Below are 25322 nucleotides of genomic sequence, written 5' to 3'. Positions count from 1 at the left end.
ACTTCTCAACCAGAAGTGAACATCGAAGCAGCTGGCAGACAAATACACTGAGCTGGGGAGCCCTGAGCCCTTTGAGCCGTTGATATCGCTCCAAGTTTTAGGTCTAGGAGGACAAAAAAAAATATATCTTTTTTGCCTGCTAACTCGTTTGTTTTTCACCTGTTCACGGCAGCCCCATCGCACTGCTTAGCTAATGATCTCCCCTGCTCCCGCTGAGCTTCACGAGCCTGCCCTGCCTTGCCAGGTTTCTCATTGCATTGCTCCGGGAGTGGCCACGGCTGAGGCAGTCACGGGCTGTAAGGATTCTGTCCGCTGAGGAACGTGTCGGAATCCAAAGCCGAGCTCACTGCAAACAAATAGAGCATCAGCAAAATATACTGTAAGAGTTTTGTGCTAAAACACTCATCTGGGGCTTGCAAGTAACGCAGTTCATGTATAGGATGAGCTGTTTGCTAATTAGCTTTCCAGCCCTTAGGAATCTTATTAAAACCATCCTAAAAATCATCTTCGAAAGACGGTTGGCACCATCTCCGAGGCGCCTTGGGATAACTACGCCCAACTTTAGGGTCACGTAGCTCAGGGGAGGTCAAGGGCTCCGCTACAACAGGCAAAAAGGAACAGAAGGAAGGCAGCCAGCTGTGCCCAGCCTTCTGGGATCTGGGAAAAGGAAAACACACGATTTCAGAAAGTTGATGTTCTTATATGGGATAACTTAGTTTTACTGAGATATGCTCAACTTAAATTGAAATTTCTCGCTCATTTATTAAAAAAGCGGGGAGGGGAGTTGCTGGGCCTTGCTCGGGCTGAGCTGGTCGGGTTGTCCCTTCCCAGGGACGGCGCACACGAAGACCCCTTTCGGCGCGGAGCTTATTGATTTAAACGGGCCAAGTCTGGAAACAGATATGCTTCGAACCGTCAGCAGTGCCAGATCAACCTGCAGGCTTTGAGGGGCTTTGGTGCTGATGCCTGAACTAAATGGGAAGGAAGATCAATACCAAAGCGTTCAGAGAAAGCGCCTGGACACCGCAACGGTTGTGTCCAAACCAAACCAAACCCGACGGTGGCTCACCAGGCAGTTTTGGATGGTTAGACACTTGCTTCTGGATTAACGTCCCGTGATTTAAGTCCTGGAGCAGTTTTCGTTCCCAGATAGCCCGCTGCAAACCCAGGGTGACAGGTATTTTCTAAAGGATCGGGGAGAGTCAGATCCAACCTTACGTTCCCACTCTCCGCAAATATCGAAGGGGAGCTACTCAAAAGCTGCATTAAGCCCTCTTTCTCTGAGTAAAAACGGAGGTAGTGATTTCATAGGCCCTCACAGCTGAGCGGGGTTTTCAGCACGGAAGGTTTGTGCAGTTTATTTTCACTAGAGTCTTTTGGCAACGAATCTCGGAGCTGGAAAGCTCAGCTGCCCGTACACACAGGATTTCCTTACTCTCCAGAAATATTTCATTAAAATCTTAGCAAATTGAATAACAAGGCATTTTTAAGGAGCGTTTTCACAAACACACTGGAGTTCCTAACGAAGCATTCGAATTCCTCCTTGACATCTGATTTTCCTTTACAGCACGGGGCCGTAGAAAATAATCTGAATTATTACTTCTGTTGCAGTGCCATTTTACTCAAAATATTTGATTCGGAGATTCACATTTAATTACCCACCTAATAAAAGGAGCTATTAGGTTGTAAAGATCCTATCCTTTCCATGCTCTTTTAAAATTATGACCCACTCAAGCTTGAAATCAAAGGCAGAGCTGAATGGAATAATTCATCTGAAACTCTCTTATTGGGTTTTGCAGCCTCCTAACTGATAAATATGCAAATCAGTTCCCTTTTGGTGATTCAGCTGCATAAACAGGGATTAGCTCTGAATGCAGCTGAAAATTTAGCAATAAAATGTGTGCACACAGAATTTACTCAATTCAGCCAGTTGTCAATAAACAGCCAAAGCACCGGGACCAGAGGGAGAGGGGATCACCGAAGACTTCCCCGTGTCCTGCTGCTCACCGCTCCTCGCTTGCTTTTCTCCCGGAGCCCATCTCAACCAGGAAAGGTGGTTTTGGAGAAACCTTCCTGATTCCTCGGTCAGTTTCCAAAGGCTTTCTAAAACTGGCTGCATTTTTACAGCAACTCGCTAATGCCCGGCACTCGTGCGAGACGAGGGGCCGCAGCGACAAAATAAGTGAGTATTTTGTCTTCTCGTTTGTGCTGTTGGGAAAAGCTCCAACGTTTTGGCGTGGTGGCGTGGTTATTTGCTACGGGTGTTTCTGTAGTCAGTAATTACGTAGAAAAACAAACGACTGACCTACAACGCTGTCCGCTTAACGGCACGGCCTATGCTTAAAACCAGACTTGCGTGAGGTAAGACTAGAGCTATACGAAAAGCTACAGACCTCTACGGAGTAAAACATGAGTTAGTCAGGACAACTTGAGCTCTACGAAGACTAGGAGATCAAAACGAGCGATCCAGCGGCATCAGCTGCGACTCTGCGGTGATGGCGTCGTTCGTCTTGCCACGCTTTCATCACTTCACGATGCCAGATCTACAGTTCCGTAACGTTTCCGTTACTATCCTTTTTTTTCCTTTTTTTTTTTTTTTCTTTTTCTTCTTCTTTTTATTATTCCTCCAAGGACTTTGCAGGAACCTTCCTTGCGCTGAAGGAGTGGTACCGGGAACGAGACGACGTTATGGGGTCATGTAGGCGGGTGGTGTGCGTGAAATCCTGGTATGCTGCAGTGCTCCTGGATCGTTACCTATCCGTCACCAGCTCCTAGAAGGCTGAGCCTGTGATAGCGTTGAGCTGCTTCATTAGCCCCTCCAAACTGGCCATCTGTTCGCTCAGATCGTCCTGTTCATAAACCTGCAGGTGAACAAACACACGCAAATAAGCGGGAAGGGGCAGAAAACGAAGCGCCCCCACCCAAAGCCTGGGATGTGGCAGGGACAGGGATGTCCCCAGGGACCCGGAGTGGCCCAGGGCAGGCTGTAGCTTGCAGCAAAGCCTCTCTGGGGTTACGAGGTGAGCCTCTCACCAAGGAGGGCCCCGTCCTTCTCATTCCCCTCCAGCAGGAGACTGAGGTTATATTTTTATGTTGTTGATAACGACGAACGGGAACCAAACGCTGGTGTCCCATATTCAGCAGGCCAAACCCCTCCACACGCCCGCCCGATGCAAATCCTGCCTCTTCCTTTAGCCAGGTTGAAAACGTAAAACCGAGACGTGGCACAGATCACTGCTGTAGTGCCTAGCAAGAAATTCTCCGGCGTGAGTAGATGAAAAGAGGTGATATACAACGTGTATTTAGAATATTGCCTTTTTTTTTTTTTTCCCTTATTCCTTTTCTTTTGCACTGTTTCGTCTCCTGGATCATGCGAGACATTTCTCTCAGAGAGCCCTAATAGGAGTGAAAAGATTATTCTAATTTCCCCACCTTTTCAGTTTCACTTATCTGCTTCTTCGGGGTTATTTTTCCCACCATTATCGGGTATTACTATATACTCATTTTTCCTGCCAAAATTATTTCCTCCCCTTATCGCGGTTCTCACCCCCCTCCCTCTCCTCTCCCGCTATCTCCAGCAGCTCAGGAGAGGCCGTGTGAGTCGTCCCGTGGCTCCTATTAGCAGGGAATTTAAGCGCTCGCTTCTCCCCTTTATCACACGCTCCGAAGTCCATTAAAGTCCCTGGAAAAGTTTTACTGGCTTGCCAGAACTTTTTACGGCCTTCCTAATAGCTCTCAGCTGCAGCCTGCTGCCCGAGGTGAGGAGGCACAGGCCATTACCGAAAAATTAACGTGCGGGTAGGGGATTAGAGAATATGGCTTGACGACGATGAGCTTTGCGATGAGGCTGCCCGTTAAAGGCGGTTCTTACGTTAGAGGAGTCTTCCGTCTGCTTGTGGCCCTCCTCCGAGACCTCCGGGGCCGTGGGCACCGAGACGGGCAGCAGGGGTGACCTTGCTTTTCCTGCCAAGCCGAGGGATGCTGTTTTAACCTGAGCCTTGGGAAGGTTAGGTCCTGAAGAGAGAGAAAAAAAAAAAAGGCACGTTAAGAAGACATCGCTATGAAAAAGGGGACAATTTTCGCGTCGAACTCCCTCAGGGCAAGCGCCGGCCTCCAGGCGGGTCACGGAGCAAGCTTGAAAAAAAAAAAACATAGTTCACCTCTCTCTGCAAAAAAAAGATTTTTACTGACTTTTCATTCCAGCTCGGAAGGAGAAAAAGAAAAATCAAAAGAGGTTTCTTTACTGACAGCAAGGGACTTCCCAAGTCACCTCGCAAAACCCAAGTGAGATGGTGTACTGAAACAACGCATCGTGGATTTGAGGCTGAATGTGGGGACGGCCATTTCAAGCGTGCCTGCTCCCCCTAAAGCTACGGCTTAAAAAAAGGAACAACAAAAAAATCATAAATAACAAACCCTAGCCCGATGGCTTTTTTTCTAAATATCTCCTCCGCTGTGATCTTCAGCCAGTTCCCTGTCCTTTTTCTATTGTACCCTATTGTATTCTATTTGTTTGCCCTTTTTTATTGTACTCTATTGTATTCTATTCATAATAGAATATTTTCTTATTTTATTTATTAAATATTGCCATTTTTCTCTTGCTGTTGCCAGTTCAGCCGTCTCTGGACATACCCAGCTGCCATACAACACCAAACCACCTTCCCGTCGACCCTAAATTTAAACACCCATTTGTTTTCCCTTCCTCCTGCCTGACGGTCTCTGTTTTCTTATAGATCATTAACAGGTCATTAAAGCAAAGCTTCTGAGCCAGGACTGGAGCTACCTGGAGAATTTCCCCAGCAGGCAGCATCTGCAGATGGAGCAGCGCTGGGCTCCCCGAATCCCAACAAATCACCGCGGCCGTGACAGCCTTCTGCTCCTTCCAGCCCAAGCGAGTAGCCAGGAGACAGGAACTGCAGATTAATCTTCCTCTATTTCAAAGAACTGTGCTTTTTTTTTTAATTAGTTTAGGGCAGGGAAAGCACCGTGGAGCAGAAGAGAGGACAAAATGCCTCCCTAAATCGAGTTGCCGGCAGCATGCTCGTGAAGAGAGAGCTCCAGCAAATACTGGCAAGACAAGGGCAGGAACACGGAGAGACTCACAAACAATTTCTTTGAGGCTGAGAATCTCAGATAATTTCATAGCCGGAGCTAGGAAAGTGTGAAAGCTTAATGTGAGCTAAAAGAGATCACCACCGAGATACACTCCCCCTTCCAGCTCCAGTTTAATCGCTAAAAAAAAAACCACGTAATAACTGGCCCTTCAAACTTCTCTGTATCTCAGAGTAAGCCGAGAAGAAGCAGCTATCCCCAGAGATTCAATCTCCTAAGTGATGCACATTCAAATCAGTTTTTTAAGAAGGGAATGTTTCTCCCTTCCATTTCTTAATAAAAAGGCTTATTTCCAAAGAAGGGCACCCCTCTCCCTCCCTTTTTGTCCTCTTGATGCTCTGTTACCTCCAATATACATACCTTTATATATATATGTATAAATATAAATATATAAATATATAAGTATATAAATATATAAATATAAATATATATATATATACATATATAGGCTTTTCTGATGCTTCGCATCGCAGCCTGCTTGGTTTTCATGGGCTCGTGGAGAAGGAAATATTTGTTGTGATGGCGAGGAGCTCAAGTGAAATGCAGACTACGTTTCGATTGTACTCCTGTAAATCCTGCGGTAAAAGCCATGTTTCTCATATGTGACTCATTATTTGTAGTAATTGGACTTAAAGACCCCCCTTTTCTGCGCAAAGACAGATGTTCCCTCCTGGATATTGCTAATGAGAAGCCGTAATAATGATTAATAAGTTCAGCCTGGGCGTTTTTTTTGCCCTTTAGCTCTCGAAAGCAACAGGTGAATTGTGATGTTTGTCACTAAAATGAAGCAGAGACCATTTGCCTTGTGCAGAGCCGCGTGTTTCAAGTTCTCCAGCAAATGTTTTACAGCAGTCTTCAAAAGCAATGCCTCTAATTCATAACTAGAAGAGTCAGCCCAAAAGAGGCAGTTTGCTAAACCTATTTATTTCTGCGTATCAGGCCAAGAGATACGACGATGGACGCGAAATAAACCCAAGACAGCGTCCATCCTCTTGATAGCAGTACCTTGGGAGAGCTACTTGGCATTCATTCAATGAGAGTTTAAGAAAATGAAGACGAATGCAAAAATTGAAAGGAGCTACTTTAGGGAGAGGTGGCAAGAAATCGTGCTTAACGGAAAAGGATTGGAGTTAAAGACGACTACGGGTGGAGTTCCTCGAGATCTGGATTTAGGACCAAAACTTAACATTTTGGTACATCAAACGGGTGTGTGATTATGGCATCTGTTACTATAAAAGGTCAGAAGTACAGCTAGAGCTGTAACAACACAAGGAGAACTGCACAGACCTTTCTGCCTAGCTGCTGCTCTGGTGACCTTCCCCAGCAAGGGGACTGGGATGTGCACAGCAGCACTTCAAGCTGCTAAAAGTGAGGGATGGGTCCTCCCCGCTCCTTCCATCTCTCTTGACAATCTGTGGAAGGAAACACCTTGCAAAGTCCACGGAGAGGCCGGATGAGTTGTCTTTCAGAAGATCCTCTCGCCCTTTTTTTGGCTGCACAGTGAGCGTACAAGGCTGGCACGGAGCAGACACCCGCTCATTAGGAGTCTAAAATTATCTGAGAATGAGTCAGCTCTCCGAAAGAGAAGAACTGGAGGTTTCGCTGCAAATTCTGCCGGCTCTGATAGCAGGAAATGAGGGAAGAGAAGAGCCTGCACACCTCTCAGCACAACCTTGCAAGTGGAAATGTGCCTCGGAGAAACCAACTACGACCTTCAGATGCATGAGGGAAGAAAATTTTGGCAGAAACAAGGTAAACAGCAATGCCATCCTACAAAGTCTTATGAAGATCCTACCTGGGATGCTCTGTAGAAGCCCGAGGACATGAATGCAGGAAAAAATGAACCGGACAAAATGTTGGGAGGGCTTTGCTAACTGCCAGTGACCAAGAGGAAGAGTCTGTGTGATCATCTATACAGGGAATACTTCTCTTTTCAGAGTCCAAATTTGGATCAAGCTCCCCATGCTGATGTGTTCATCACGGAGATCACTAACGGGCTTAGGAAGGACATATCTACCGTAAAACACCGCACAGTGACCGACCACGGTTATAGAAAGGACATTTGGCTTTTTAAAAATGTTTTTACCTTCCCGTCTAACATTCATCTCTTTGTAAATATCTACAGCCGTCGTCAAACGCAATGTGACAGCAGACAGGATGCCGGAGGAACTCCGAGAAGAGGACTTTGCAGTACGATGCAGTGCTGTGTATGTGCTACTGGTTCCAGCTTTTAACCTGAAGCCGTTTTAGTCCGTTGATTCCAGAGGGGAACAAAATGCTGCGTTCCACACTTAATTAATTTAAAGCCGATCGTTGTTTTTATTGCTTTAGGTTTTTCAGCAAAGCGAACAGTATTTTGGGTTAGGAAAGGTATTTGCAGGCAAGTCTCCTAAAATCGATTTGGGAACTGCAATAAAAGATATCCAAACAGGGGATGAAGCTTATATAATATAATATATATCATATTATGATATAATGCTTACATACAATAGCCCAACAGACAGGGCATATATCAAAGACGTGAAGGAGATCTGCAGCTGAAGATCACTTGGTCTGCAGAGGCAGCTGAGAATGGAGCGTAGCAGAGATTTCTTTGGTACCTCATGGCAATTATTCTCTCCGAACTGTCCCCTTTTGTGTGGCTCTGCACTCCTGTCAATCTTTAATGCCCTTTGTCCTCGTGTGTCTCCCATCCCAAATGCCAGAACTCTTATCTGCCACCAGCACAACAGGGATTTAATACCGGCCAAAAGGGAAGCAGAGACAAAAATCTCTTTTTCAGCTCTCGATCACAAAGAGCCTTTGTTTCTCTCTTGGCCCACACAGCGATTTTACCATCTGACCGAACACCTGAACTTCATCTTCCAGAAGAGGAGCCCCACGAAGCTGAGCATCCTGGAGGCATCCGTCCGAGGTTTCTGAGTCTTGCTGCAAATCCCCGTGTGTGGATTTTGCGTGTGTGTGCGCAAAGTCATCTGACTCCTAAACGTAGCTACGAGCTCTTTGGGTTTTATTTCAGAGTGACAACCTTATACCCTAGGGGACTCACGGTTTGGGGAGCTCTTGCTAAAAGATATTACTATACAGAGTAATTTTAACTATGTATAACTGATAAATAACACAGAGGCTGCCATGCTATACCCTCTCCAGACAGGGTATATATATATATATCATATATATATATATATATATACATATATATATATGTGATATATTGCAGCTGATGCATCAAACATCCCCAGCCATCACCCGAAATGAATGCAGCCCTGTTGGGAAAGCAGGGTTTCGTCTGTCTTTTACGCCTGATTCCATCTGCCAAGAGCCCAAAGCCATTTTTTTTTTTTACCTCCCCCTGGAAAATCGCAGCTGGCAATCCTCCTGTCCTCACCGGAGCTCTTCCGTGGGTAGGTGGTTTCAAGCTGACCAAAATTTGTTCAGGCCTTCCTATTTCGCGGAAAGCTCTCTGAGCTTTGTGAATGAGATTTGCAGTTTATCAGTTTGCCTCACCGGCCTCACCTGGATGTTTCGCCGGCGGTTTCTAGACTGCCTCAACACTCCGCTCCTGCTCATTCATAAGGAGGAGCCACTTTTCAGGCATTTCTGGGGCTACCCAACAAACTGCTTAAATACCTTTTGCAAAGTCTCCAAATCCTGTTAAGGTCTTTTTTCTATCCTGCTGTTGTCCATCCTGGTTTCCTTGTGAGCTTTGCCTGCATTTGGGTAGTGTTAATTGAACAGAAATACTCGCTCTCCATCTCTCCATCTTTTGGCAGCCCAACGAGGGTTACCCACATCATGTCCGGGTGATCCTACCTAAAGATTTAGCCAAAGGCTGCTGTGAGTTGCTTCCGTAAGGAGCTATGAATCTTAGACTCAGGAATGTCTCTGGTGAAAGGGAACACAGCCAGTTTGGGCTATTATCTGCCCCAAAACCTTCTCTCGTGTTGCTTATCTTGCAGGCTGCACTTATTCATCCATCCCTTTTTGATTGCGGAGCGATGTATTGGGGTGCAGATACACTTTGCTGTCATAAGAACTGAGGATTTTTGGAGAATCAAAGTGCCAAGATGTGTCCTGTACAACGGGACCATAAAAGTCAAAATACGCTACAGAAATCAGAAGGTAAAGTCAGACATGTAATTAAATAAGGATAATCTTTTCTTGCTCCCACATCTCATACCTTTACCGCATCTTTTTCTAACCAGCACCTTTCCACCTATAAAATAGTGTCAGTTTGAATGACTTAGAAGTTGAAACATAAAGATGAGACCAACGTGTATAAGGGAGCTTGCTTGTTTCTCCATGACAGAACGCTCCCATTTTAAGTAACACGGCACCTCTCAGGAGAGCAGAAGACGTAACCGTATGAAAAACATGAAGCCTTTGCTGTTTTACATTATAGCTGGGGAAAAAAAATATTTTTCATCGTGAAATCGAGTTTCTGCAAATGACTTTTGAGGTGATAATCAATAGAGGCTTGGCTCATTCCGCAAGGGAAATTGTTCTAAAAAGAGACAAAGTTTAATTTAGGAATCTTTGAGAGTAGGAGAAATAAAGCGAAAGGAGAAATAAAACACAGGAAGAGAAAGGAGTCATTTAATCACCCGCAAGAATACAGTACCGAGCAAGTACTGGGACTGCCTACTGGGGAGGTTTTTGAAGTAGCACTGATGAATTTCACACCTTTTTACGTGCCATGGCTTCAAAACAGGTATATAAACAGTGCTTGTGGAAAGGGCATTTCAAGACAAAACCAACACAGGCTGCTCGGATACGTGGAAACGTGGCAGAGATTTGATATAACGCTCCTCTGTCGTCTCAGCTGCTCTTCGTGGCTTTTAACCTATTTGCTAGAAATAATACATGGGATAAATAACTTATGGCAAAACAGACTCATTGGCCGGAAGAAGTTTTCTTTATGAATTTACATTATTTTTTTAATTTTTAATTTTTATTTTTATGGAATTCAGTGCTATGTTCTATTGAAATGGGTCACTTCTACCGAAGGGGAATGAGTTCGCTTATCCAGACCAGCACCTCAATCCTGACTTCACTTTACGCCTTCCAGTCGCCCTGTCAATTTTAATGAGACAACGCAGGTGTCTCAAGTTATCCGCGTGCTAATTAAACTTCACTGCACCAGGGCCAGGTTCCTCTAATAGACAGGACTGACCCTTTTATGACACTTCTTTGTCAATATATCTCCCACTTGAACGGAGAAAGCTTGTTTTCATAGAAAGCAACGTGGAAGACAAAGCATTTGAGAACTGAAGGGGTGGTAGGTAAAGGCTGGAGGAATAAAAGAATAATTTGCTTTTTAACCTGGAAGCTAACGGTACAAAAAAGCTCTAAGATTTCAGAATAAAATGTGCAAGAATTAATCATTCCCGTATTTTCCATGAATCTATAGACCGTGCTTACTGTACAGTATGATAGAGAGTGCATAATCTCACATATTTACACTCACCTTTAAAATAAGAAAAAAAATCTCTAGACCAGAAGGATTTTCATACCCTACTAACAAAAGAGTTCAGATTTGCCTTTAAATGCAACCAAATTCAAATTAGAAGCAGTAGTTTTTAACTCGTGTTTTATATTGGCACTAGGGTTTTTTTTTTATTTTGAATGGTAAATTAAAAAAAAAAAGACCCTGACTTTGGTTGTATAGCTAATTAGTTACAGCAAACTGATTGTTCAGAATAAGTTATACACGATAATGAAATACATCAATCTAGCACCAGACGGTTCTAAATTTATGCCTCCAAAATTTGACTAATTCACTCCAAAATTTTGCCTAATTTCCACTTTGCTTTTTATTGCAATTCTTAGAGGGTTTTCCATCCCATCCTAAGAAGAAGGGTCTGTTCATGCGAGAGCAAGCCCATGAAATGTAACAGCATTATTCCCATATTCACCTTTCTAAGGATAAATGTAACTTCGGTATCTACCGAGGCCCCAAACGCTTGCTTTGTGAGATTATCACGGCCCAGGATTCACTGCTCGTATACCAATATATCCTTTTTTCCTCTTGATTTCACCCCTTATTTGATTGTTGCCTAATATTATTAAAACTGGCTTTGCAAATCTTCACTTTTATCTTGTTTGCTCACCTGCACGTGGAAAGGATTTGTAGGACCGTCCAGGCAATATTTAGTTTCTGCTTTTTGTACAGGCATGTTTCCTGCCACGTCTTTCCCTCACTCTTCACTTTTACTCCCCAAACACCTGACATTGAGAACGCAGTATTTTTTTATTATTTATTTTTTTTCCCAAAGAAGCGAAGAAATAGCAGTTTCCCTGCGGTGCAGACCTTCCCCTGAACCCCAGACTCCAGACTGTTTGGAGCATACCTTACAGCTTCGCAGGAGGAAATGAAATCAAGCTCAATTCTGCTGCACAACCAAGTGGTTTTTAGCTCTGGGGCATCCACTGACAGCGACTCCAGGAAGACTGATAAGATGAGAATTTGGATTTCCAGCTACATTTTTTTTGTGTGTGTGTGAAGTAGCAATAGAAAAAAAAATGCAGCACTTATAGTCTCACAAAAGGCAAAGGAGCTTGAAAAGGTTGAAGTTACAGCATGGTGACACAGTATCAAAACCACCACTTCAGAGGCAGCGTTTTCCATCCCTTGCTTCTGCGGAAGAAAAATGGCATCCTAATTCAGGCGCATTTAAAGTGCAGCTGATCATAAAGACCTAAAAGGAATTTTCATTTGTGAGTGGGGAAAAAAAAAAATTCTTTCCTGTCCATCTGTGGGATTTATGTCGTATCTATAATGCAATGAGCTCAACACTCCATCAAACATTTTCTATTTAACCTGAAAGGGGACCGAGTCAAATCACTTCTATGGCTGTGCACATGATTAGCAAAGAGGAGTGAGAGCAGCCTCAGTGGGGATTGGAAAGATCACGGACTTATTCTCACGCCTTCTGAATAAGTGTTAGGAACCTCAAGTGCCTGCTCACAAAGCCGTGACGAAAAGGTGAGATCTCCTATAAAATATCAATAGGAAGGGCTTAATGCAAAGAGTTCAGATTTATTGGGATCAAGTAAAAAATTAGGGGGAAAACAAGGAAGAAAAACGGCAAATTTTAGCTTCAGATTAGGCTGAAGCCATGACCCAACACCAGGAGCACAGCCTTTTTAATATTTATTCCTACCCTCATGGCCAAATCCCCCAGAACTGAATAATGATGCCTTTATGTCTTTTTTATGAACCAGATGATATAGTTTAACAGCTAATTATAATGCCGCTACAGAGATATACTGAATAGATAAAATATTAGAGGCGATACCCCCTTTTAGCATCAGGTCAATCAAAGCCAAGAAGGAGCTCATCTATTCTCCGGGCAAGATCCAAAACCTAATTTCAACGCTAATATTGCCTGAGAACCGGAGTTAGACACCAGCTCTAGGGCTATCATCTGAATATTCCTCCCTCAACCTTGTCGGTCAACAACTGTCAAAAATTCATGCCTTATGCTTCCAAAATCCGAAAATGCAGCTGGGACTCCAGCAGGTGGATGGCTGATGGCGAAAGGTCCGCTTAACTTCAGGGTCCTGCTTTTTGAAGTCTTTGCTGGAAATCTCTGCATCACTCCCTACAGTCCTCTCTTGCTTTTTCCCCTTCTGAATTCCGCAGGCTTGTTCCATTAGCTACGTATTGTCTGAAGGGCTACGGCACCTGATTGACATGCGTTTGAAAAATTGGGACAGCAAAGCAAAGAGTAGTTTAATAGATGTAAGTGATGATGAATCCATTCCTTATGGCCCTACTACTTCATTACGCAGGACGTGTAAAAAACGTCTCGAGTCGAAGAAAAACGTAGTGAGAAAGTAATTAATTCTATCTATCAGATTGAGAAAGTAAGAGTTATTCCAACGTGGAAATTGCTAAGAACCTTTAACCACGAGCTTTGTAAAGTCACAAAACATCTTCAGAATTTCCCTTTCATGGTATCTATGGCCGAGCTATCAGGCTAATGGTGGTATCAAATACACAGAATGTGAAATGAAATGATGTTTTTTGACATCTCTTTTTTTAATGCTTTCTCTCTTCACTTCCTTTCAGCCGTCCAGCTGAATTAAAAGGGTGGCTGACCTCCCATTTTAAGTGAAAAGAAGCAAGAGTTTGAGAGCAGTGGGATTCAGGAGTGAGGGAGAAATCCAGTTGTGAGTGAGGACCAGAATCAGTTCTGCACACCCCACTGCCCAGGGGCACAAGTAGAAGTTAACATTCACCAAGCAAACTTTTCTAAAAAGAATTGGTAAAGGAGACAACATCAGTCTGGCTAATGATTATGAGGACAAGTACATTGGGAAAAACAAGAGAAGCCATACAGAGAGAAAAATACATAGCCCCCGACACCACAAAATAGCCGGGGGGAGATCAGAAATGAAGTTATACACAAATCTAAATGCTAGAAATTGTGATTTTAATATAACAGTGAATACAGGAGTCTGAATGCCATATATAACCCAGCAACTTGTTTTCGTCTGCGTGACAGAGGCCAGCACAACAGAATATTTCACTGCTTTAGCATTTGCTCTATTTATTTTTCCTGGCTTTATGGCAAAGCATCGCCACGTTCAGTGCTTAATTTTGCCTAGTAACAAAGTCCTGTGCATTGCTTATAGGAAACACTGCATCTGCTTACATGTGATTACTGACCTAAACCAAGGCAATTTTCTTTTTCAGGATGACAGGGCTCTGTGAAAATTAGTAACAAGCCCCGTATTTGTCTTTTTTTTTTTTTTTACCTCCCCCATGATTCAAAGGTGAACTCCAATTGACTCCCAGTCCAAAACAGCCCTTTGGAGGTAACTACGCTTCCTCGCTGGGGTAAGACAAGTAGTGAAATGCAGTGCTACATAAAGATGAATGGACTCTATTATATATAAAAAATAATTCAGCGGCACTATTTGGCAAAAGCAGTTCTCCAACACGTAAGGATTTATCTGCTTCTGCCTGCTGTCAGAAACTGGATTACTCGCTGACGGGTAGCAGGTGCTTCCAGTAAAAATGTAGGGAATTTGGGGGGTAACTTGCTTGTTGCAAACGCTGAACTGCCATATGCTGTGTGGCAAGAAAGCCACGCTCAGAAAGCACTATCAGAATGGAAAAAAGAAAAGCTGAAATCTCAAAGGTTGTCTGAGCCAAACTGGAGATCATCCAAGGTAAAGGAGTAGGGTAAACAGTTAAAATGAGATGCCAGTTTGCAAATCCTTTATTTTCTTTTTTTTTTTTCCTGGTAGCTGTAGCAGTTAGCGTGGCTAGCGCAAATTATGGCACTCGAACAGTCCCAGTTCACACAAAGAGCAAAATAAAGAGCACCTCTGGCTACATTATGAAGGAAGCAGATCCCACTCACACCATACAACCGCTCTCGTTTGGTTCAATGGTGAAGTTTCAGTCCAGCTCTCTGGAGCTGGAGCTGCTCGGGCACCCAGCGTGGCCCATTGCCCCCCTCTGCTGGAGCCCAGCGGCTCAGGGGGACAACGAATGAATGTTGCACTACGGCGCTATGCAACCACTTCATCTAACCCCAAAACTTCACTCAGAAGTGGCAATATTGTATAAGCTTTTTTTTTTTAATTATTATTTTTTAATTATAATTTCCTTTCTCTTCCTTCCACGCTTGGTTTTTTTTTTTGTTTTTGTTTTTTTAATTTTTGAGTGGTTTGCACACTGGAGTGGATTGCAGTCAGTCCTCTCCCAGCATACATAAATAGTCCTTTCATTATCAAAAAGGCGAGCCTCGGAACGAGTCAAGCAGTTGGCACTGGTTCAAGTTACTGTAGCACAACAGGAGACTGGAAACAAGACCAAATGATTAATCTGGCATCTCATTTAATTCATTTTTATCACTGGCTTGTTAGCTCTGATTTTGAGCTATCGCCTCGTCCTGAATTTTTATTCCAGATCATCAGAATGAGTTATTGGATTATTATAATAAAAAACGTGTATATATTCACTTTCCATCCTGTAAGCACTTACGGATATTTCTTCAAGGTATGGGACAGCTTTGTGCTCCTTTTTTTTTTATCTCCTGAATTGAAAGCAAGTGGTTCGGAGTGGTACCAGAGACCAGACTCTTACCTGTTTGAGACAGAAGTGGCGTGTAAGGGACTTTCGGTTCTATTGCACTCATGGGCGGAGGTAGCAAGGGGTTGGCGAAGCTGCGGAGCGGGTGCGTGGGGCGGACGCAGGCGGTGGGGATGGTCCTGCTCGGGGCGTCCTCGTTGCTGGAGTGCTCAGGCTGCGTCGGTGGTAGCAAGGAGGGTTGCTGCGGGGCTGGTCCTTCGTTTACAGCTGCATCAGTAAAAAAAAAAAAAACACATGGTAAAACAACTATTACTGAAGTATTTTTGATGGTCCATTTCCTACTTTTACGGTCATTTTCAGCAGAAGGTACAGCATTACCCTCCAACAAGCTGCAAGAAACGTGTAAACATTTTCATCACAAGTTATTGGCAGCTGAATTAAAAAACCAGATGTTCCTCAGAGCAGCCAGGTGCCATTTAAAGCAAAATATATCTTCCTTTGAAGAAAAAAACAAAACCACAAGCGTGATATTTTCATCTCCTTCTCTCTTTCCTCTCTATGCGCTTTTAAATATTAAAAATCAATAAAAGCATAAATATATCATGTGGAGACTGAAACAAGCTACGACTGTGGAGACTCATTATGTTCAGCATGACAGTACAGCTCCAGTCATAGAGGAGAGAAGATAAGACTCAAAGAAAGGACTTAATTAATTTCCACATAACCAATCACCAAAGTTGTTTTTCCTTGAGACAGCTGTAACGTTTAGTGTGCCAAAGCCCTAGGTTGCTGTTTTATTAGCCTATATTCAAAATCAGTTCTTCAGAGGTTTCCATGTGCCATGTCACCTCTCTAATATAAAGCCCAGCTTCCTGATGTTCTGCGGAGTGTCTTAAAGGAAGCTTTCAGCCTCAACTTTTGTCATCAGCTTTCCATGCCAGAAGACAGAAGCAAACGTAGCTAAGATATAAAGGGTCAAACGGAAAAGTCCTTTGTTTCTACAGCCCTCTAGAAAGCAGTGTTGGCTCTGCTCTACTAATTGGCAATGTGATCATGACTGTAGGGAAGTTTTCAGGACTGGGATGGCCCCCAGTGCTAGCATCACCAGTAATGGTACTGTGAGTGAAGAGAAAGCTGATTTGGCAATCTGGAGTTGAAATGCAACCTATCAGAAGTAAAATCTTCCGATTCTTTCATCAAACGTTACAGCACGGAGCGTGTGAAGTGAAAGGGACGTTGCACAGGGCAGAAGAAGGCAGCGAGAGGCGGGACGCACGCTCACATGCCAAGCATGAGCTGCGATTTTAGCTTCGCTGGAAACGATTTCCTTGACGAGATGTTCAGGAGCAGAAAGCTTTTTGTGTTACTAACTCCGTTACGGAGCTCCAGTGTTACCCACCCAGCTGACAGCACGGCAGGAGCACCAACAAAGACGCAGGAAGAGAAATCACGCCTGCTGTTTACGCCGGGAAACAACTCGGTGCCACGATGCTCACGTTTCAAGAGGTGCAAGAAAACAAAGGGAGAAAAATGAATTCCGAAGAAAACGGATTTTGCTCTTGTAATAAAACTGTAATTGGAATAAGCAGCAATCATTCAAGTTAATTTTTCTTCTGATCTTTACAATTTCTTGCTGCCCACCACATCAAACCTGACTAATTAAGAGTTAATTACAAGAGGACCGGTGAGTGGAATTCCTTGGTGGTGCTTGACGGATGGCAGCAAGTTCATTTTGCCATGACCCAAGAAAGACACTGCCATTTCTCCTTCTATCTTGCTTTTGCTGTCGGATGGGAATAAGAGGAATGGATGGAAACCACCATCTCATGCCTTCTCTTCCAAATCCCAAGCTTGTAGCCTTCCTCGGCCCCTTCCCCAGCTCCTACCCGGCTCTCCTTCTCCTGCCCCATGGAGAAGCACTGAAAAAATGTTTCTTCTCGGCAAGAGCATCTGCAAGCCCTGACATTATTTACAAGCAGAACAGGAAGGAAGCAAAGTGGTTAGTGAAGAGCACGATCACAGCAGGAAAGTGTTTAATTTGAACGCGTTGGCTTTGTCCAACGTCTCCACAGCACCTACGCCAGCCAGGATGGCTCACAGCACACCAGTTAATCATGCAGCTTGTGTCAGGAAACAGGAATCTAAGAAAAGCTCAACCTTTTCTCGAAGAAAACAACCTTCTTGACTCACTGATATCGGAATTAGTTATTATACTGGGACCCAAAATACTCCAGAGGATCTGGTTTCTTTCAGAGACTGCTGCAACAACCAGAACTCATTGTGTAAATAACATGCAATTACACAGCCAAGTCAAATCTCAAGGCATTTTATAATAATTAATGTCAAAGTATATAAGTAATTACTACCTACTAAGTGGCAAAACAGTTTTGAAAAATGAAAATGAGGATTTTTCCTCTTTTCCACGGCCCTACTGCTTGTTCCTATGGCAATAGTGCAGACGGCCCCGGCAATATCGAACCCCACAGAAAGCAAACCAATTGCAGGATCAGACCAAGGTCAAAATCATCTACAGTTTGTGAAAGTTTGGTCGACAGCGGTTCATTTTCCTTGTTTCCACCTTCGAGGCTTTTTGCATAATGAAGCCATTACCTAGCTCTGCTTCTTTTGCCTTCCTTCCCCAGCAGACCTCCCTCTGTTTTCTTCTCTGAGGGCAAATATTCCGCATAAAGCAGCCAGAGATTTAAAGATAACTTGCAACAGGGTAGGGCAGGAATGTCGGTTTAACCCATTCCACCCTTGCTCACTGCCCACACATTCAAGAAGACGTCGCGACGTCTCGGTGCTGTAGGCTACCGTGGGCATTACGCCCTTCTCTCCCTCCTCCCAGTCAAGGAAGATGCAAAACAGCAAGTGAGACTCACAGAGGTATCCATCTCGGCTCACAACACTTTCTGGAGCAAATCCTTTGCCTAAAGTGAAAACAAAGCCTTTTGTCATTGTTCGTAGCCTCAAAATGTCTTTCCAGATGTTTGTCAAAGTCTGAGCTACCCCGTGGAGCCCAGCACTTTTCACTGCATCCTTTAAGAACAGATCTTTTGGGAGGCTCTTGACCTGCTTGAAGAGACGAGGGAAAAATAGATGCTTACTGCTACTCACCACCAAATACCCTCCCTGGTGTTTGCTGCGGCGGTGCCCTCAGATAACAAAGCCTTATCAGCTGGCATCAGCATAATGATCTCTGTATTACAAGACTTTATATTAAATTGCTGGCTCATTGTATGGGTATGTTTTATCTTACAGATTTAGCCGTAAAATCTGGAGACCTACATGACTTGCTACACAAAAGATTTCATGCTATTCTCTAGCTATTACTGAAGACAAAGGTGAGATGACCCTATTAAAATAAGAGGCTAGAGCTGTTTTTTTTTTTTTTTTTTGAAGGTAAGTGGTCTAATGAAAGTGTTTCATGCTCGAGAAGACCTTTTTTTATTTATTTAAATTGCAAGCAGGGAATCCTGGAGGAGTCCGGAGGAGAAGGCAAGCCACGGGAAGGACTGCTGAACAGTCAACAGTCACTTTATTATGGCTCAGCCATTTTTTATGTCTGGTAACACTTACATTTAGCAATTGCATGTTATGGCTGGCAGTGTCATCAGCTGTCATCAAGCAGGCAAGCCAGCTATTACTCAAGGCTGGCTCTGGCTGGGGCCTGACTCTCCTTTTCATTTTATTTACTTTCCTCTTCAGCAGAAAATTTACCCTAAAGATAAGTTGCAGCACTTGGATCTTCAGGTCAGCAAGAAAAAGCCTTCGAAACCAGAAAAAGCCTTCCAATAAGGGTGTTCAAGCATGGTCAGCACGGCAGGATGCAAAGCAACACCCTTGCTAATGGCCTTGCACATGATTTATTCAGAAAGTGCTACGTCTTGATCAATAGGGTGCTCAGCCATGGAGTACCACCTGTAGGGAATTATTGCAGAGGGTTTTGTGTTTTTTTTTTCTGACCCATATGCAATTGGTCAACCATCAAGTGAGTTTTTCACCGAGGGGTGAAATATAAGAAAAAGCTCTCTGTGTTGTCTCTTTAACTGCTAGTTGCTCCCCAAAAAACCCGCTTGATCATCTTAAAACAACCAAAATATAGTGTCACTGGAAAGCAAACATGATTTCCACGTACTCGTCTGTGCCTCTGCTTCATTGCTGTGCCGCTGTGTAAGGCATAGCGAGGGAAGAGAATATTTCATTTGGGGGCACTCACTGTGATCGGAGAGCTTTGGAAGTCAATAGCCTTTGCTAGCAGGACGACCGCAAAAGCTATAACAGATTGTAATTTTACATTGTAATGGGCTTCGATAATGTTCAAAATACCATGCAGGCCCGATTACCCAGACCTCAATCACCTGAAACTAGCCATTATCCAAACAAGGCGATGTGCGTCCCCCATTTTTGAATTATTTAATGGCAAATCGCCTGAACTTTTGTGCATTAGCAACCTTTTGTTCAACTCTCAGGCATGCTGCACCTCAAAGACCTGGGCAAACCCATACCCGTCCACACAGAACAGCCAGGATTTTGGCCATTTCTGGTTTGAAAAATCCTCATTTACACGTGTGAACCTCCTGGCTGGTTCAGGCAGAAGCCGAATGCACCAGACACATGTGGCTTTGGGGCTGTGCAAAAATAGTGGGTGCTCAACTGATTCCCAGGCAGCCACATCCCAGGCAGCACTTTCTTACCCAGTGACATGTAAGATTTCCCTAGCTCTATTTCTGGCCGTGTATCACACTTCCAGTATTTCTCTCCAACTAATTTCAGAAACTGACCCAAAAAATCAGTCTTTTTCTTTGCTTCTTCTATCTCCATGATTAGGCAAGCAACACATAGCAATTTTTTTTTTTTTTTCCCTGCATCTGATGTATATCATGCAAGAAGCAGAATCTGCTTTGCTTCTGTGCAGTGTGTGTGTGGAGGATTTGGTACTGATTTAAGCAGCAAATCAAGACCTGATTATAGCAGTGAGGCCCTCCAGAGGAAATTGCCAACCGGCTTTGAAGGCACCTCAATAACCACATTGAAGAGAGGGGGAATGACGGTGGGGTGACGAGCAGGACACCTGAACCCACCTTTTACCTACAAGCCCGCCGCTGGATTTCAATCATCGGTCCCCGAGGACCTGTCTGAACTGACTGAAAGCAACAGGCAAATAAAAAGGAAAATCAGTCCTTCCAAAATTAATTCCCCGCGGACCGGCAGCGCAGACTCTCTGTGACGCGAAAGAAGACGCGTAACAGATTGACATTAATCTGTCAATAATTCAGGCTTGGTATGCAGTCGAGGTGAGGGAGAATTAGAAGGAAACAGGAGCCCTCCAGCTGTAATTAGTATGCCAGAGCACGCTTGCTAGGTTGGAACAAAGACCAGCTGGCTGCCGGTGCGGGAGAGGCTTGCGAGGAGCTCGTGGAGGTGAGGCTGGGTCCCGGCGGCGTGCGTGCACCTCCCCAGACCACGATAAGGTGATGTGGGAACACCCAACCCCCAAATCTATTACTGCACGGGGGCAGGATATGAATGAACAGGAGCAAATCTGAATACAGAGCTCACTCTAGGGAAGAGGCGAGTGATGTCAGACTAGATAACGGCATTCAGATGCATAAAAGGTAGCTGAAAAAGGAGGAAAATAATTTTTTCCCTGTGCCAGCTATGATCCAAACAAGAACCAGTTGCCTTACATTTTAGGAAGTCAGATATTATGAAAACGTTTCCAGCAGTGAGGGCAGCTAAGCCTGGGAAGACACTGTGTGGAGAGGTCGTGTAAGTGCTGCTGTGGATGATTTTACTGCACGGTGATACTGGATGTGCCCTGGGATGGAGAAGAGCTCTTGAAGCCTCAGTTTGCCTGGGAATATTGTTATGAATAAAGCAAAGGCAATTAAAGTACAGTGAAACAGGCTTGTAGAGAGGACAGGGTCGGATCAGAGCTGCAATGACTTTTAATTTTAAGGCGAGCTGGTGTTCAGCACAGATTTTAAGTCGCAACAGGAGCTGATGCTGGAGAAGAAGCAACCCGCAGCCAGCTGCTGCCACCAGACCGGGCTTATCCTGGCTCCCACGATGAACCCAAAAAGTGAAGCAGTGGGATTTGCATTGGCTAGACCTTACCCATCCTACCCAGAGAGAAACCTGTGTCCGAGCACAGTAATAACAAAGCAAAATGAACTAACTTCTTCCTGCTCCAAAGGTCCTGTCCACAGCGAGGGTGGGGAACGGCACCGGCCGCAGGGTGAACTGGGGGTGCGGGTATCCGCAGGTGGGGGACGGCAGGATCCCGGGGTACTGGGCGCTTTCCAGGGTGGGCACCGGGATGGCACTGACCACAGCTGAAAGGAAAGAAGAGAAAGATTAAATGAGCACTTTCAGAAAAAGCAAAAACCTCTGGAGGGGGTCAGCGGGGAACTGGGAACAACCAGGTTTCCAAAGCCAAGTACCCACAGGCTCGGTGTAAAACTCTTCAGCAGCCACCTCTGTACAGAGAAATAAACCCCTGCTGTAAAATTAAAAAGCTTTTTGTCTTTGTTCCAATGAGGCAGACCGATTATGGGGGGCTCTTTATCTCCCTTGACGAATATGGGAGAAGGAATGGGTTAGGCAAGACCTTAAAGGCTTGATTCAGTTGTGTAAGCACGGGTTCCTTAAAACATTTTTCCAATGTTTTAAAGGACACCACTGTCCTCAGCCACTGCTCTGGAAGAGGATGGCTCTTCCAGTGTCACTCAGTGACACACCAGTGTCCCTAATACCCTAAGGTGTCCCCAGACCCCAGGTTTATCCATCTAATGAGGCTGGCTTTCCGTTGTTCCTCGCTTGGGATGCACGTCCAGGCCTGCAAGGAACAGGGAAGAGAAGTGCCAACAAACCAGGAGCTGAAAGCTTGCGGATGGAGCTGAGCTCTTCAATTTGTGCGAAACACTTCGATTTGAAAACTGGGGATCGCAGTGTGCTGAATCCAGCCTTTCGGGTGAGTTATTGCCTTTATTTTCAATAGTCAGGGCTTGAAGAACAAGCGATAATAATGCCACGCGAGTAATAAATTTCTTTGCAGCTTTTTAGAAAAATTTGGAAACTCTCATTAAAGTTTTGCCTAGCTAAACAATACGTAGAGGTTTTTGGCTCGTCGATGATGAGGTTTGGCTTACCTAGCACCTTTCACACATGAATTACAAACAACGCTGTAAACTTTAAGGCAGTTGTTCGAATTCCTTCTAGCTCTCACTCCATTCATTACACGGAGTGGCAAACCGGGCTGTCTGCCCAAGGTCACGCAAGAAGGGACGGTGGTGCCAAGGCTTTATGAGGGTTTTTTTTAAGAACACAGCTTTTGGCAAGACAACGCCGCACTTCCAGAGGTAACGGGCAAGCGGGGAGACGAAGAAAGCTCCTGAAGAAATGCTAAGCAGAGTGATCTTAACTTTAGAGCTGTCTGGCTGAATTCACCCATCCTTAGAGGAGAACATCTACTATATAGACATTACATGTTGTCTGCATTAGACATTTTTATTTAAAGCATTGCTACTGCAGTGAAAAATATGACTTTATTGAATCCTATTAAAAGAACAACTTGTTTTTCAAAGTTCATTCTTTTTATTGGTTTTCGGTGTGTAGACACCCAGGACTTTCAGTTTTAAGACACCACAGGATTACTATTCAGTGCTGCACTCCATTGCAAAGAACCTGGGGAAAAGGTAACAGCAAATATTTTCAATAAGTCTTTGCCATTTTGAGCTGATATGACAACAAATCTGTCCCACCTGTCAGTAATTGAAGTTACACTTAATATTGATGTACTAAGGCACAGAAAACTGAATTTCCCTGACCAAATCAAGGAGCTCCCTCAACACCATTTACATTTACCATGTACTTTGTCATGTAAAGACACAGCACCCAAGAAGAGCTTGCAGAAATGACAAAGAAGGAAATTCTGAATTGTACTCAAGCTCTCCAGAAGCTGCCAAAGCAACAGAGTCGTCATTTTCATGTTTCCCTGGAAAAAAAAAGGAATTGCTGTGTTTTTTTTTCAGATTTAGGGAGGGAGGGAAACAGAATCCTCTCCCCAAAACACGGCAGAGCGATGCGGCGCTGGCCAGGGCTTAACTAAACATCAGGGGAGGGCAGGACTGGTGGTGGGAAGCCTGGAGAGCTCCTCACCCCTGGTGTTCTTCCTCTCCACACGTCAGCCTTGGTGTTTGTGTCTGCATTTCAGCAGCTTTACAACCATCAAAGATATCACCAAAGCCTTATCAACTTTATCTGCTTTAGGCTCCTTCCACCTCGGTAAGCAAAGGCCCATTATGGAGGATATTTGTTTTCAAAGACTGTAAATAGCGATTATTAAGACGAGCGTGAATATCTTCAGATTTGGTATTTAACATCTTACAGGATCCATTTTTTTACTACAAAATTATACCGCTGCTTCCTCAATCTTTTTAATCGCTCGCTACTGACAATTTCTTTCAGTATCAGGCCAACGGAGAGAAATTAATTAAAGCATCTAATCTGACAAAGCCTCGGTTTCATTTTCTGGGGAAGGAGACACATTCAGCACAACTCAGCCTGCACAAATGCACAAATAAGGCTTTCATAAACCGGAGTTTAATTATTTGCAAACAATCATAATATTTTGTCGCTGCAGATTAGACTGACGTTGTTGAAACTATCAATAAATAGAAAAGGGGACATCGTTCCTCAGAACACATCATTTGAGTGAAAAAAAATAAGGAAATGTATTTCAGAGGACTTTCATCTGAATGCTGTAGAACGGTGTTGACCTGACTTTTGGTTAACTGTGACCCAATATAATTACAATTGATGTGGTTCTGATTTTGTTTGCACTGCTCTAAGTCTACCCATCTTCCTGGATTGCTGCCCTCCTTCACACCAGGCCAAGGTAGGAGGAATCCCACTGAAAAAAAAAAAAAAAGGGCAAATTGCCTAATTGTGGAATTAATCTGGTTACAAGATGGGAACGTGGCGTGCCAGGAGGGTCCGAGCTCTCTCCCCCAGCCCAGCGGTCCTTCTTCCAGCCCACAAAGAGGCTGCCATTTGGCAATACGTCATGTCCGAGGTGTGAAGAAGTGAATTCAATCTCCCCCAGACTCCTATGATTTATCCCTGAAAGGCTCAGGTTTAGCAGCATGACCCGAATCACACCCGTAAGGAACACAAATTAAAGGAACTGTTACCAGTTCCCCCTGAATAATTTACCGAGCAAAGCCATTGTAAGTTATTCCCTCTCCTCTCCTTCAATGTGTTCCTTTTTTTTTTTTAAACATATAATTTGTGATGTGCTCTTCCTGAGCACCTGCAGCTAGGCATTTACATTTAACCATCGGAGCTAGAAAGAAATTTTGTGATTAAATGGATTTCTGGCAACGCGTGCTCGTTTTTCCCAGCTCGTTATTAACACAGATACGCCAATTTCCAGATATTTTTAATTAGATGTATTTTCTGAGGTCAAAGGTGGGACTTCTAGCTAAAACCTGGGAGATAACTCCCAGAGCTGCCAGGAGCTGGACCACAGGGCTGCGCAGAGGAAAGGTGGAGGCCAGAGGCTTGTCCTCTCTGGTGCCTGGGGGTCTCACTTACCCCTCTCCTTTGCTCAGAAGTGAGGCAAGGTCACTTCGGAAATTTTAATAAGCTCTGCAGGATGGGACAAGCTTTCTAGTGCTCTCCAGCCTTCCTGCCTTTCTCGTGTATTTTGCTGCTTTGAAAAAAAAACCATTTTATCTATGACGTTCGTTCAGTGATATACTGTGGTCACCAAAATGTAATGCCTGTTAAAAATTCTGCTTTTTAAGAGAGTCACTCCAAGCGAGAATAGCATATGGTGTTGTGGCCAGCTACTACAGACAAAAGGAATTATCAGAGCAACCGTGCTAATGTCCAGCTGCTTCTAAGTACGGATAATAATATCACACTTTGCATCAATGCATTGCAAAGCCTCCTGCTCTGCCAGCTTGAACTCTTGCTCCTATTTCTTTTCAAGGGAGACAGAGGGATTTATCCACCACTGGCCACCTGGTAAAAATAGAAACGAGGATTCTTCAGGCTTAGCCAGCACCGAGGCGAGCAGATGCCTGATTTCTGAATTTCCTCCAGAGTTTTGCCACTGATGTATTGTGAAGCACTTGCAGGATTTTTATTTTCG

The 25322-nt window shown here is 44.1% G+C and overlaps 1 protein-coding gene across 13 annotated transcripts in view; it reads right to left on the bottom strand.

The window, feature by feature from the left end:
- Positions 1–2239: 2239 nt before the first annotated feature.
- Positions 2240–25322, bottom strand: part of LOC310890199 (netrin receptor DCC-like) — a 418983-nt gene continuing 395900 nt past the window's right edge. For all 13 annotated transcript variants that reach the window (XM_083818911.1, XM_083818905.1, XM_083818910.1 and 10 more), the window contains 4 exons: positions 21343–21498; positions 15215–15427; positions 3872–4014; positions 2240–2861 (listed from right to left, as the gene is read on the bottom strand). In XM_083818911.1, coding sequence (XP_083675037.1) covers positions 2772–2861; positions 3872–4014; positions 15215–15427; positions 21343–21498 — 602 coding nt within the window. In that variant the 3' untranslated portion in view covers positions 2240–2771. The remainder of the gene's footprint in view (positions 2862–3871; positions 4015–15214; positions 15428–21342; positions 21499–25322) is intronic.

This window comes from Anser anser, assembly GCF_964211835.1.
Source record: "Anser anser genome assembly, chromosome: Z".
Taxonomy (NCBI): domain Eukaryota; kingdom Metazoa; phylum Chordata; class Aves; order Anseriformes; family Anatidae; genus Anser; species Anser anser.
The sequence above is the reverse complement of the archived record's forward strand: the minus strand, read 5'-3'. Positions and strand labels throughout refer to the sequence as shown.